The sequence below is a fragment of the Hemicordylus capensis genome, chromosome 1 (genome assembly GCF_027244095.1).
Source record: "Hemicordylus capensis ecotype Gifberg chromosome 1, rHemCap1.1.pri, whole genome shotgun sequence".
Classification (NCBI taxonomy): domain Eukaryota; kingdom Metazoa; phylum Chordata; class Lepidosauria; order Squamata; family Cordylidae; genus Hemicordylus; species Hemicordylus capensis.
The window spans coordinates 50,653,053-50,666,669 of record NC_069657.1 but is presented as its reverse complement, the minus strand read 5'-3'; the positions used below and the strand labels follow the sequence as shown (position 1 = coordinate 50,666,669).

General features: G+C 46.2%; 1 protein-coding gene across 5 annotated transcripts in view; it reads right to left on the bottom strand.

The window, feature by feature from the left end:
- The window catches only part of ABCD4 (ATP binding cassette subfamily D member 4), a 63,084-nt gene that overhangs the window by 13,058 nt on the left and 36,409 nt on the right, over positions 1-13,617 (bottom strand). For all 5 annotated transcript variants that reach the window (XM_053258239.1, XM_053258233.1, XM_053258248.1 and 2 more), the window contains 3 exons: positions 9,248-9,339; positions 7,456-7,539; positions 5,577-5,779 (listed from right to left, as the gene is read on the bottom strand). In XM_053258239.1, coding sequence (XP_053114214.1) covers positions 5,577-5,779; positions 7,456-7,539; positions 9,248-9,339 — 379 coding nt within the window. The remainder of the gene's footprint in view (positions 1-5,576; positions 5,780-7,455; positions 7,540-9,247; positions 9,340-13,617) is intronic.

Below are 13,617 nucleotides of genomic sequence, written 5' to 3'. Positions count from 1 at the left end.
GAAATTAAGTTTTCATTTCTATGTGACCCACTTGCATTTTCTTTGCTGCTGCAATGCTTAGGAGTGTCCTTACTGATGTGTGTCCTCAGTAAGGTGTGAGTGTCCTTACTGAGGGAGCAAATGTCTCATCATAATCTTCCTCATATATTTGCAAGAATCCCTTTGCCACCAGTCTCGCTTTGTAACACTGGACATCTCCTTTGGCATTTTGCTTAATTTTAAAAATCCACTTGCACCCCATAGTCTTTCTTCCCTCAGGTAGCTCTGTGAGTGTCTATGTGTTATTTTTGTGCAATGATTCCATTTCTTCTTTCGCAGCTTCTTTCCAATTTTGTGCTTCAGTTGCAGGCAAGTTATCAATTTCTTTCCACATGCTTGGTTCTTGAAACTTTTCTCCCTTTGCAATGTAGGAAAGTTTCTTAGGTGGAACTCCTTTATTTTGTCATGTTGAACTCTGCACCATGTTCATCAACAGCATCCTCTTCTACTGAATCACTGCCAGGTGTAAAACTTATAATGGATCCTTCCTTTCGGTCATATTGTTTTAATTCTTTCTCCAACTGAAAATTGGGTTCTGTCATGGCTCAGACCTCTGAGTCAGAAGAGTCAGAGGAGGAGGGGGAGGACTTGGCTGTGAGAACAGATTCTAGAGCTGAGGTGAGGCGGCTGCAGACAGGGGAATCTGAACAGCTGGCAGAGATGAGGGCTGAGGAGACTGATCAGGAGGAAGCTGGAATTTCACCTGTGTTAAGAAGACGTCTCAAGAGAAAGGCTCAGTGGGAGACACGCAGGCGCAAGATCTCATAGGAGAGGAAATAGAAATGCTGAGTCAGGAAAGCCTGGTTGGCTGCTGGTTATCTCGAGCTCTATCAAGCAGACACTGATCCTGAGACGGTACTTGCCTTCCGCAGACAGTGTTCCTCATACTTAGAATTGTTCACCCTTTCTTGTTTCATCCTGTCCTTGTTCTGTTCCTTCCTTGCTCCTTTGTTTCAGTTATTGCTCAGATATTGTAGAGGGGGGTACCTAGTTTAGTTTCAAGGTACTTTATTTTGCTTATACTACTTTATCTTTGACAGTCATTCTTCGTTTTCGTCCGTGCAGCTAAGCTGCTATTCTTATCTACAAAATTTCTATCTTGACTCACAGAAGTGGAGCTGGAGGGATCGTAAATCCTGTCGGGTCAGCTGTGCCAACAGATTTACGACAGGTTCTAAGTTTGGCAGTTCACTAGTGGTTGGTTTTTCATTTTCACTGATGTATGCTACATTGAATATTGTTTCTGTGCCAAGATCTAAAATCCTATATCCTTTACATCCTATGGAATAGTCAACAAGTATTATTTCCTCAGATCTACAGTTGAATTGGGTCCTTTTGGCTTTTGGTATATAGGTGTATGCTTTAGATCCAAACACTCTCATATAACTCAAAGTGGACTTGCAGCCATGCCATAACTCATGTGACTTTGTTCCTGTGGCCTTTGTTGGCAATTTGTTTTGCAGGTAAGTAGCAGTCATCACTGCCTCTCCCCAAAGTTTAGTAGCCAAAACCAGCATCTACAAGCACGTATCTTGTCATTTCTTTAAAGGAATGGTTCTTTTTTCCCACCACTCCATTTTGCTCCAGAGTATAAGGAACAGTCTTTTGGTGTTCAATGCCCTCCTCCTTTAGGAATCTTATGACATCATATCCAGTGTATTCGCCACCATTGTCAGTGCAGAGGATCTGTGGCTTTCTCCCAAACGTGTTGCTTGTTCTTGCAATATATTCTTTTAGTCTTTCTAGTACTTGTCCCTTTTCACTTAACAGATATGTATATGTGTATCTAGAATAGCCATCAATGAAAGAACTTATTTATTCCCTCTTGATGTATTAACTTGCATAGGTCCACAAACATCACTATGAACCAGATCCAAAGGATGCTGTGTTTCTCTTTCTTTGAGAGGAAGAAAAGCAGGCCATGTTGCCTTTGCTCTTATACAACATGCACATGCACACTTTGATTCAGTGCTGCAGGGGGCTATTTTTAGACCCGTTACCAAATCCAACTTTTCGGCCTGACATATCATTTTGGTTTCTCTATGGCCTTACCTTCTGTGCCACATATTCAGTCGTCATCTGTGTGTGCGTTCCTTCACAGTTTTGGCCCACAGTTCAGTCACATTCTACTTCAATCAATTCTCTTGTAAAACTGCTTTCACAAGCAATTCCTGTTTAAGAGTAATGAAACAGTGCCTTCCTTTAGATTTTACTTTGTAGCCCCTTTCTGTAGTATATTTTACAGACATCAGATACGTTTTTAGAGTAGGAACACACAAAGCTTCTTCAATTGTTAATCCAATGGTTTCTCCTTTCTCCAGTTTGTAGAGCAACTGTGCAGATCCTTTTTCTTCTGCATACAACAGTTTCCCATCTGCCAAATATATAGGGGTTTTACAACTTGTATCTAGGTTTATAAATCTTTCCCTTTCTCTAATCAGGTTGCTTGTAGCACCTGAGTTGATGCAGATGCCACTGCTGCATTTCTCAGACTTAGCTTCTAAAACTTTATCTGTTCATGCAAGGCATATCCTTTGCTTGTTAGCTTTAGTCACTGATTGCTTGTAAGTTCTGTACTCTGTGTTCCCAGATGACTCACTCTCTTTGCAACTTTGTTTTGCTTGCCTTTTGTCTGCAAAATCTTTATTCTTGGGATATTTTTTTTCTGCAAGTGTTTGGGGCTTCTACAAATAAAGCATTTCTTATTTCTTTGCAAGGTTCTAAATGCATTATTTTCACTTTCTTTTGGTTGCATATCATCCCTTCTGTGCAAATCAAAGTCCTCTAGACAGTTAATTACAAACTGTAAGTCTGCATCTTCATTGACTTCCAAGGCACTAGTCACACTATCAAGGTAATGTGGCAAACTATTCCACAGTAATCCTTTCAAAACTGTATCTGGCATGACCACCTCTTCGGCCTGTAGTTGCCTAGACATTTCCAACATTTCATTTATGTGCTTGGACAGACTTTCTCCTGCTCTAAGTCTTTTATTGCTCAGCTTTCTTAGATGCACTTTGGAAACCACAGAATTCTTTTTATATAATACCTTTAGAGTTTTCCACATATCTTTTGTATTTTCTTTGTCTCTTAGATGCACTAAGATTGGGTCACTCACCGCTAAGCAAATAGTTCCTGATGCCTTTTCATCTGCTTTGGCCCATTCTTTCTGCTCCTTTCCTGCATCTGCAGGATTCTGGGTGTGCAGAACACTGCCAAGTCCATGACCTTTGAGGAGCATCTCCATCTTGAAAGACCAGAGCTTGTAATCAGAACCTTGCAACTTTTCAATCATCTGGAATCCTTGGGCTGTCTCGCATTTTCAAAGGTTTTCTCTTTGCTTTGCTTTCTATTTAGCTCTCTAGGCTTTTCTCTTTTATTTACTAGTTTCTGGGCCTCATAACCCTTTGTAGAGGAAGAATGGCTGTTCAACTCCCATTAGCAGAGCAAAGCCAGTTTGGGGAGAATCATCAAGCAAGAGGTCTGGAGACAGTTCTTTAAGTTTGAATAACAAGGATTTATTTAGAAGTTACAAAAAGATAGGAAAACTGAGCTTAAGGCTGGAAGGGTAGAGAGACTAAACAAACAGCCATTTCTAGAGAGACAAAATGGAGATTAATACTGGAAGAAAAAAAGAGGGGAGGAGTCCAGCACTTTAACACCCACCCACCCCCACAGTGTAGGGATGTGCATGAACCTGTTTGGAAGCCCTTTTACAGGCCTCCAAACAGGTTCAAACACTTGGGGTGGCTCGAAGTTCAAAGCCAAGGGTGTGTGTGTCACTTTAAGGGTGGGGGAGGGTGCACGTACCCCTCTGCCCACTTTCCCCCCACCGGCACTCAGTTCCAGAAGGGGCTGGAAGTACCAGGTGCGCATGTGTACTTGCACCCGGTACTTCTGGCCATTTCTGGCCAAAGAGGGGGAAGGGGTGGCAGGGAGGTACACTGCTGCCCCAACGGCTTTTACGGGAACTGAGCACTGGTGGGGGGAAAGCGGGGGGAGGGTTAAGTGCACCCTCCCCCGCCCTTAAAGTGACACCCCCTTGAGCTGCCCCCACCCAGTTCTGTACACATCCCTACTGCTGTGATTACTATGAGACATTGTAGCTGAGAACTAATGCTGCCTGGGTCCTAGCTCCAACATTTTCAACAAAAGTTCCTAAAGCGGTTTACATGAATATAAAAACAAATAAAATTGCTCCCTGTCCCCAAAGGGCTCACACACGAAAGAGATGATGGGGTTTCCACTCCAAAACCCCAACCGCCTGAAGCATCAAATGTCCTCATGGAGAGTCTTCCTGCAGTGAGAATGCTGGGGTGTCCCAACATTCCACAACAAGGGATCTCTGCAGGAGTATTGTATTTGTCTTTTCAGACCAAAACTGTTAAGTGTGGAACCTGAGGGTGGGGGTGGAATTTCAGCATATGTCACAGTGAGGCTTCTAAGCACACTCTCAGGGAAGGAGTCCACAAGTACAGCATCCCCACTAGGGGTGTGCAAGATTCGGAGGCCCCCCGGACCGGCACGGGGGGGGCCTGTCGCTTTAAGCGGGGGTGGTGGTAGTACTTACCCCCCACCCACCGCTCTTCCCCCTCCGGCGCTGTTCCGATCAAGGAATCTTCTTGGGGCGACAGAGTTCCTCTCTGCCGCCCCTGCCTGCCCCCGTCGTTGTCTTAAAATGCCTCCAATGCTACCCCCGTCGTTCCTAAAGCTCACAGACGAGCGCTAGCGGCGCGCATGCGCCCCAGTCTCTGACGCTGCCGCGCGCGCGCCGTGACGTATGTGGGCTTTAGGAACGACGGGGGCAGCATTGGAGGCATTTTAAGACAACGACGGGGGCAGGCAGGGGCGGCAGAGAGGAACTCTGCTGCCCCAAGAAGATTCCTTGATCGGAACAGTGCCGGAGGGGGAAGAGCGGCGGGTGGGGGGTAAGTACTACCACCCCCCCCGCTTAAAGCGACAGGCCCCCCCTGTGCCGGACTGCCGGACCAGTCCGGTGTTCTATGGAATGTTGCCGGACCGAACCATGCACACTCCTAATCCCCACTATCCTATAATGTCTAAATAGGGACTGTGTGTCCCACAACACTGCTGAATATACGAAGAGAAGGATATGCAACGATATAAGCTTTACCTCATGCTCTTGCCACTGTGGGGATGTGGCTCACCATATGACTGGAGCCTACAGAAAAATAGTTGCTCATGTGGCAAATGTGCTCAAATAGTTGCTCATGTGGCAATGTGGCTGTCATGGGGGCTGGTTATAAGCAGTGACCTTGCAGCAAATGGTCATATGTTGATACCTCACATCTAAATGGATCAAGGGCAGGCCTGACACCTGGACACGGTTACCAGCAACAGTACTAGGAAACCAAGCACAAGAGATGCTTGATTTCATTTAGGTTCCTGAGAAGCCCTTGTCCACCTTTTGCCCAGTAAGTCTGCCTGGCCTATGAGGGATCCATGTTCAGCCCACAAACCTCCTGAAGGGGCTAATGTTAATCAAAGCAACATTTCAGGGAAGGTGATGTACTCACCTTGCTTGTTCTCCCAGAGGCCGCCAAGAAGACGCAACAATGATGTCTTCCCTGTGCCTGTGTTCCCAGTAATCAGTAGGCTGTTGCCTTTGGTGATTTTCAGATTTAGGTCCTTGATGAGCAGCTTCTCAGAAGGGGCAGAGAGAGAGACTTGCTCCAGGAGGAAAGCTGTGCTGCTTTTGCTCATCTCCTCTTTCGAAACACTGAGTCATCAAGACAAGCCCAAGAAAGAGTACATTACACCGTATTTTAAAGAGACAACACACAGAGGGTCTTTGGCCCTAAAAGATACAATATGTGAAAGGGTACATGTGACCCCTGAAAAATCATAGTGTGTTAGGGTTTGTTGCACAAGAACTTCTCAACAGTCAGCCATTCTGATCCATCTTATGGTCACTCAAGTCTACGCTGGCCTTCTAATAGCTTGGAGGTGGGGATGCGCCTACAGAGACCCATTAAAAAAACCCCAACAAAACATGTGCCCCAAAATAACTTTCAGTAGTTTAAAATGGATCATCAGGAACTATCCGCATAGGGCCTGGGGCCTGCAGCATTGTCTTTTTTCCAGGTCTCTGTGCTTCTTAACCATGGCCTGGTCAGCACTAAGCACTGCTGCTTGCAAATTCTGCTTATCAGCTGGGCGTGTACTATCTTTATTTATCTCATTTATAGTCTGTCTTTCATGATGCAACTCAAAGCTGTGTATAGGATAACTCATTACTTGTAGGGGTTCCATTCCTCACCTACTACTGCGAGTAATGGAACTGCAAGTAACGAGGCATTATGGCTATGGGGAAAGCGGGGTTAGGTTCCAAGGTGGAGGGAAATTTTTTTTCCTTAAAGCCTAGGATGGTGAAAAAACCTACTGTGGCATGCATTGTAGGTCTCCCATGTGCCGAGCAATGCCCCCTGAAGGACAAAATGCCTCGAGAAACTGAAAAATCATGGGGGGAAAGTCCGACTTTGTGAAGAAACGAGCCACAAAATGGTGGAAGTGACCTCCGCTGTCACTTCCAGCCCTCTAGGAATCGCGGAGACATGGGTTTTAACCCTATTGAATTCATGAATACTGGAAACAGGTATCTATTAGATACCCTGCAGATACGTTGAATTGTGAATAATGAGGTTCTCCTGTACATAGGATTCCCAGGCATCCTCTCATTCAGGTACTGACCAGATCCAGACCTGCTCAGCTTCAGCAAGGTGGCTGCAACATATGCCTTCAGATCACAGCCCTTGTGTTTTGCCCACATAACCCTCCCCCCCGACATCCTGCTCTTGCAGTCAAATGATATAGGGTTTGGTAATGGATGAAAGAGTTCCCACCAACTCACCTCCACCTAAGGCTTCCCTCAACTTGGCACTGGGCCTTTCCTGGGAGACAACTTGACACTCTCAACTATTCCATCTTCCTACTTCACTGTAGAATTTTCCAGGTTTGTTTCAAGCACTTACAGACGACAGCATCAGCTATCTAAAGTGGAGGAGTTATCTGGGCTGCAAAGTTTCCCCCAGTGATCTTATCACTCAAGAGGAAGACCAATGTTCAGCTGCCATTTGGGTTTTTATCCTCTTCCCCTGACCAAAGCCTGATTTAGACATTATGTTGTACAGATGTCTGTACACTCGTACACGTGTTGTGAGAATGATTGCACTTGTGTTCATTTTTAAAATGAACTTGGATACGGGCCCTTCAAATGCATGGTACAGATAGGAAGTATACTTCTGCGCCTCTGTTCAGCATAACATGTGAACTACTGTACTTTTGTACTGTACACTCATTGTACAAGTGTTGGACATAACATGTGAATGGGCCTCAAGAAACTGTCTGTTTCTTGGCAAAGCAAAGTCAGAAAACTGCCATCCTATAGCTACTCACTCATTGTAGTTCCATTTGGCCTGCCATTCACAGTCTTTTTGTTTCTTGGAAAGTTTCAACAGGGTCTCCTGCAACTCTCCAATTCTACAAAAACATAAGAAAGTCAGTAACTGCAAAGACAGAAACAACCCCCTCACCCCAGCTCCTATCCTGAATAGCAGGGTCCAGAACAGACCAGGCTTGCTAAGTAGTCTAGTCTACAAAGCAGCAAAAGATTTATTACTATAATACTATAAGCTTTTTCCGTCATGATTTAGGAGTCATAATGGACAACTGTAATGCACAGTCTGAGTATTTTATTTAGATTTATTTTTAAGATTCCCAAAGCAGGGTTAAAAAAAAAGATGTCAGCAATATAAATAAAAAAATACAGGTAGAAAGGGGGGGAAATGAAATGGAGAGCTGGCATTAAAGCAAGAGCCAGGCAAATTTTTTAAGTCCCCAGCTGATAACAAAACAACCTGAGAGATAAATGATGACACAATGAGGATTAACCCACACGCCATTTCCCATTAGCAGCTCTCCTCCCTCTGGGGCCAGCTTTGAATTCAAGCAGCCTTGAATTCTGGTCCTGAAACTTTCTGGTCGGGAGTGGAGCTGATGTTTCAATGTTTTTAATCTTTTAAATGATTTTAATTGTTAATCGATTTAATGTTTTAAATGTTTTTAATTGTAAACCACCCAGAGTTTACAAGTTTGGGGCAGTATAGAAATATTTAAAATAAATAAATAAAATAAAATGTCCAGGCCAGACAGGTAGCAAAACCACCAACCAACCATAGAGGGAGATGACACACAGGCCTAGACACCAGCCGGATGAATCTACCTTATTTTAAAGGAAAAATTCATCTCCTTTGTTGCTGAATCAAATATTCTAATTACAGATATCCCCTTATGCCTGAAGGGGGGCGGGGGAAGAGTCTCCTGCCTGCTTCTTCTCAAAAGAAGAGAACCCAAGGTAGCATAACCGTACTGGCACACAGACTCTAAGAACATAAGAACAGCCCTGCTGGATCAGGCCCAAGGCCCATCTAGTCCAGCATCCTGTTTCACACAGTGGCCCACAAGATGCCACTGGAAGCCCACAGCAGGAGTTGAGGGCATGCCCTCTCTACTGCTGTTACTCCCCTGCAACTAGTATTCAGAGGCATCCTGCCTTTGAGGTTGGAGGTGGCCTAAAGCCCTCCGACTAGTAGCCATTGATAGAACTCTCCTCCGTGAAGTTATCCAAACCCCTCTTAAAACCATCCAGGTTGTTGTCTGTCACCACAACTTGTGGCAGAGAATTCCACAAGTTGATTATGCGTTGTGTGAAAGAATACTTCTGTTTGCTGGTCCTAAATTTCCTGGCAATCAATTTCATGGGATGACCCCTGGTTCTAGTGTTATGTGAGAGGGAGAAGAATTTCTCTCTATCCACTTTCTCCACTCTGTGCATGATTTTATAGACTTCTATCATGTCTCCCCGCAGTTGTCTTTTTTCTAAACTAAATAGCCCCAGGTGTTGTAGATAAGGAAGGTGCTCTAGGCCCCTGATCATCTTGGTTGCCCTCTTCTGCACCTCTTCCAGTTCTACAATGTCCTCTTCCAGTTTTACAATGTCCTAGATGGGCACTCATGTACCATGTGCACTATTACCATAGCAGTTCACACATGGTGGACCGTGATGGACCCCACCAAGAGTAAGAGCTTCCTTCATTCTACAGGGGTTCCATACAGATACATCCCCTGAAGACCCACACACATTATGATAAGACTGCCTCCCAAGCAGCCCACTGACAAGATCGTTTACCTGTGTGTATAGCCAGCTACATCAGAAACAGTGGTGGAGAGATCTATGAGCTGGCTAAAGCAGTTAATCAGGTATATGGAGACAAAGGCATTCTGCAAGACAAATTGCACGCAAACACAGTGTTAACAAGGGATGGGAAGCAATAACTAGAACAGGAGCTACTGATGCTTCCTCACCTTGCCACTAGGAAATTAGCCATAGGAATGGTCTCCTTAGCTGCTTAGCCATTGCATGTGTCCATGAAATCCACATTCTACACTGAGAGTTTCATAGGTCAAATGTTTTGCATCAATGCTGCCATGTGTGGTGTTTACAGAATTTTGGCAACTAGTAATGGAAAACAGGAATAAACCAGGGACTGGGTCAGGAAGTTGATTCAAGTCATCTGCAAAAGCTTCCTCTTGGTTTCTAAGCCTTGAGCAAACACTGCCCTTATAATCTGGGATTTTACTTCAGGCAGGAGGGCTAGAGACTTGTTATAAGTGACAAAAGAATGTTATTATGTTGCAATGCTATTATTAATTTTAAATTATATCTTAACATGATTTTATTGGTCATACAAGGCTTTGGGCACTGCTGTAGAAAAGCAGTAGAATGAATGAAGGAAGGAAAGTTGGGATCAGGATGCTGAATTATGCAATAAATTGTGGCTGAGGATGATGGGAGTTGTAGTTCAACAACATCTGGAGAGCCAAGGTTGCCTACACCTGCACTATAGATTCTGTGCTCTCTTTTATGCATGCAGAACACAGCCTTGATTGCTGGGCTAGCAGTTATTACTGGGCAGGTAAGAAGAATCAGTCCCATGCTGAGCCATGGAGAAATACTGTTCGAGGATGCTTTAAAGGCCAAATTACACATAACAATAAATGCATTATCATGTAGTCAGAGGTTTGCCTTCACTTTTAAGTAGCAACTGTGCAGGACTATAATTTGGGCCAGGCATAGGAGGTAGGGGGTATTTAACACTTCTATGCAGTTTTCCTGCCCAAATCCCAAAGTGCCATTGTAGCAAATGATGCTTTGGTGGTTAAACAGCTGCTTTAGTGGGGTGGTTTTCAGCAACAAAACAGCCAGTAAGTGGTAAAATGCCCTTGAATTCAGGCACAATCCCAAACTGAATCATGGCCCTGCACAGCGGCTCCTTGAGAGTTAATAGTATGACTCCAGCTACATGCTGATGCATTTAATGACACATGCACCTTGGCTCTACCCCAGACTACAGATCTTGGTAAATCCCTCCTAAAGGAACTCAATTACCCCTCTGTTAGAAGTTGTGCCCTCACTAATGCACCTCTCCTCCAAACACAGACTCCATCCAGAAGGTTATCACTGCTGGGAATGTCAGAAGCTCAAGCTAATTGGAAGGATGGCGTCCCTGGGTACTTACACAACCGTTAAGGGAGAGAGAACCTGGCTAGTGGTGGGCTGGCTGAAGAAGCCACTAGCAGACCAGACACCCCCAGCAGCAGTGGAAGCATGGGGGTGGATGAAGCTGCACATGGCTCCAGCTGGGGGTAACTGGGGCTGGGCAGCTGCAGAGGCCCACTGCTGAACCTGCATGAGGGGCTGGCTGACTGAACCAGCAAGGAAGAAGAGGACTGGGCTGGGAATAAAGACTTGGCTAAGGAGAAGCAGGACCTCAGAGTCAAAGACTCTCCCCAGGGGTCTCACAGCAGTGCATAGATTCATACACACTCTCCCTGCTCCTCTCATTCAGAGGCAATTTGCCTGTTGGGGCTGCCCGTCCTCCTGGCGTACTGGCATTTGGCACATGTAGAGCTCTGCTTATTGGAATGTGACATGATGCAGAACATGGCACTGGGATTCACTTTACACAGGCATCTGTGCCTAGCAGAAAGCCACGCCACCCTGAAACATGAGGCCTCCTGACCCGTGTCTTAAAATACACAGCCACGTGACAAACAGTATGTGAAATGTTAAAGGAGCCAAGAGTCTGGAAACAAAGAGATAATATCTCAGACAGAGGGAGCAGAACAACCAGGGGTAACAAAAATAGCAACCAACTAGCCTCTGTATTCTGCCAAGTTACGCAATGGCACTAGGACTGATGCCCCTCCATGGGGTCATGAGATCCAGCCATCCAACCTTGCTGTGCTTGGGAAGCTTCCCCATCCTGTTCAGAAGAAGCTTCTCGTGGCATAGTGAGGAATGCTAGGCTATTTTTAGCTCTATGTGATTAGTTTCAGTCGGTTTTGATGAGCTACAAATGAGCCTGTGGAGCCTCATCTCGGAGTGAGTTTGCCCCTTGTTTACAGAGGAGAGGACTGATGTCATGACAGGTGAAGCAATAAATCTGCCCTCTTGACTAGCTGCGTGATAGCTGGCTGGCATCTATAGTTTCTCAGCAGTATGTGGAAGCAACAAACATACCTCATGAGAGGACTATGAATACGAATACGAAGAATATTTATATACCGCTTTTCAACAAAAAGTTTCCAAAGCAGTTTACATAGATATAAATAGATAAGTAAAAATGGCTCCCTGTCCCCAAAGGGCTCACAATCTAAAAAAGAAAAATAAGACAGCCACCAGCAACAGCCACTGGAAGGATGCTGTGCTGGGGATGGATAGGGCCAGTTGCTCTCCCCCTGCTAAATAAAGAGAATAACCACTTTTAAAAGGTGCCTCTTTGCTCGATTAGTAGGGAATAGGATTTTATTCTAGGCTTCTGACTAGTCAAGAAACAACAGCACTCCTAATGAGTAGTTGCGTAATCTCCCCTGAAATTCTGATACTATAGCAGCATTTTATGTACAGCGTTTCTGAAGTACGTCTGTTCTCTGCCTGTGGCATGCCCTGGACTGGACTGCATAGGTGGGCTGTGAGTGGGGAATGGGGCTGTAGTTCAGTGGCAAAGCATAACTTTTGCATGCAGAAGCTCCCAGGTTCAGTTCTTGGTATCTCCAGGTAGGGCTGGGAATGACTGCTCCCTGAAACCCTGAGAGCTCAGTCAGCACAGATAACACTGAGTTTGTGGACCATTCGCCTGAACCAGAATAAGGCAACTTCCAAGGTACATATATGAAAGGATGATTTGTCCTACTTTGGGGAAGGGATTGGACTGAATTGCCATTAATCACCTTGCAACTCGGTGGTTGGAAGCAAAGCAAAGCAAAACAACAACAATACTGGGAAGAGGGAGCCATTTCTTCCATTACTAATAGTTGTGTGTTCTGTAACACAGGGCGTAGCAAGCGTCATGGTGACCTGTGTCCTCCCCTGCCCCATTGCCCCCCCACTGCCTGCATGTGGGGTCCCCACTGCCTGCATGTGGGGTCCCCACTGCCTGCATGTGGGGTCCCCACTGCCTGCATGTGGGGTCCCCACTGCCTGCATGTGGGGTCCCCACTGCCTGCATGTGGGGTCCCCACTGCCTGCATGTGGGGTCCCCACTGCCTGCATGTGGGGTCCCCACTGCCTGCATGTGGGGTCCCCACTGCCTGCATGTGGGGTCCCCACTGCCTGCATGTGGGGTCCCCACTGCCTGCATGTGGGGTCCCCACTGCCTGCATGTGGGGTCCCCACTGCCTGCATGTGGGGTCCCCACTGCCTGCATGTGGGGTCCCCACTGCCTGCATGTGGGGTCCCCACTGCCTGCATGTGGGGTCCCCACTGCCTGCATGTGGGGTCCCCACTGCCTGCATGTGGGGTCCCCACTGCCTGCATGTGGGGTCCCCACTGCCTGCATGTGGGGTCCCCACTGCCTGCATGTGGGGTCCCCACTGCCTGCATGTGGGGTCCCCACTGCCTGCATGTGGGGTCCCCACTGCCTGCATGTGGGGTCCCCACTGCCTGCCTTGCTTTGTTGCTGCCTGCCACCTTCCTCCTCCTCTCACTGCCATACTGCTGCCTCCTTCCTCCTCCTCTCACTGCCATACTGCTGCCTCCTTCCTCCTTTCACCCTCACAGCCATTAAGCTGCCCGTTGTGGTAGGGCATGCAAGGTTTCCTCTCTTGGATCAGCAAGGAAACCTTCCATCCCCTCACTTGCCACTCTAAGAGACTTCCAGAAGTTCCTGGCTCTTAGAGTGGTCAGTGAGGGGACGGGAGGTTCCCTTGCTGGTGTGAGGAAACCTTGCACCTTCTCCCCTCACTTGCTGCTCTAAGAGATTGCCCAGCAGGCAATTAGAGCAGAAAGTGAGGGGAAGGGACGTGGCAGCCCATGTTCACGAGACACATGTGAAAATTGGTGGCTATGCCCTTGCTGTAACAGCTTCACACAAATCCAGAATCTGCTCCTTTGCACAGAATTCACCTGCTTTATAATCCCAGCATTTAGTGTTTTTAAAATGTACATTTCTTGCTCTTAAAGCTGAGATTAGCTTGAAGTAGGGCTGTTGACATCTC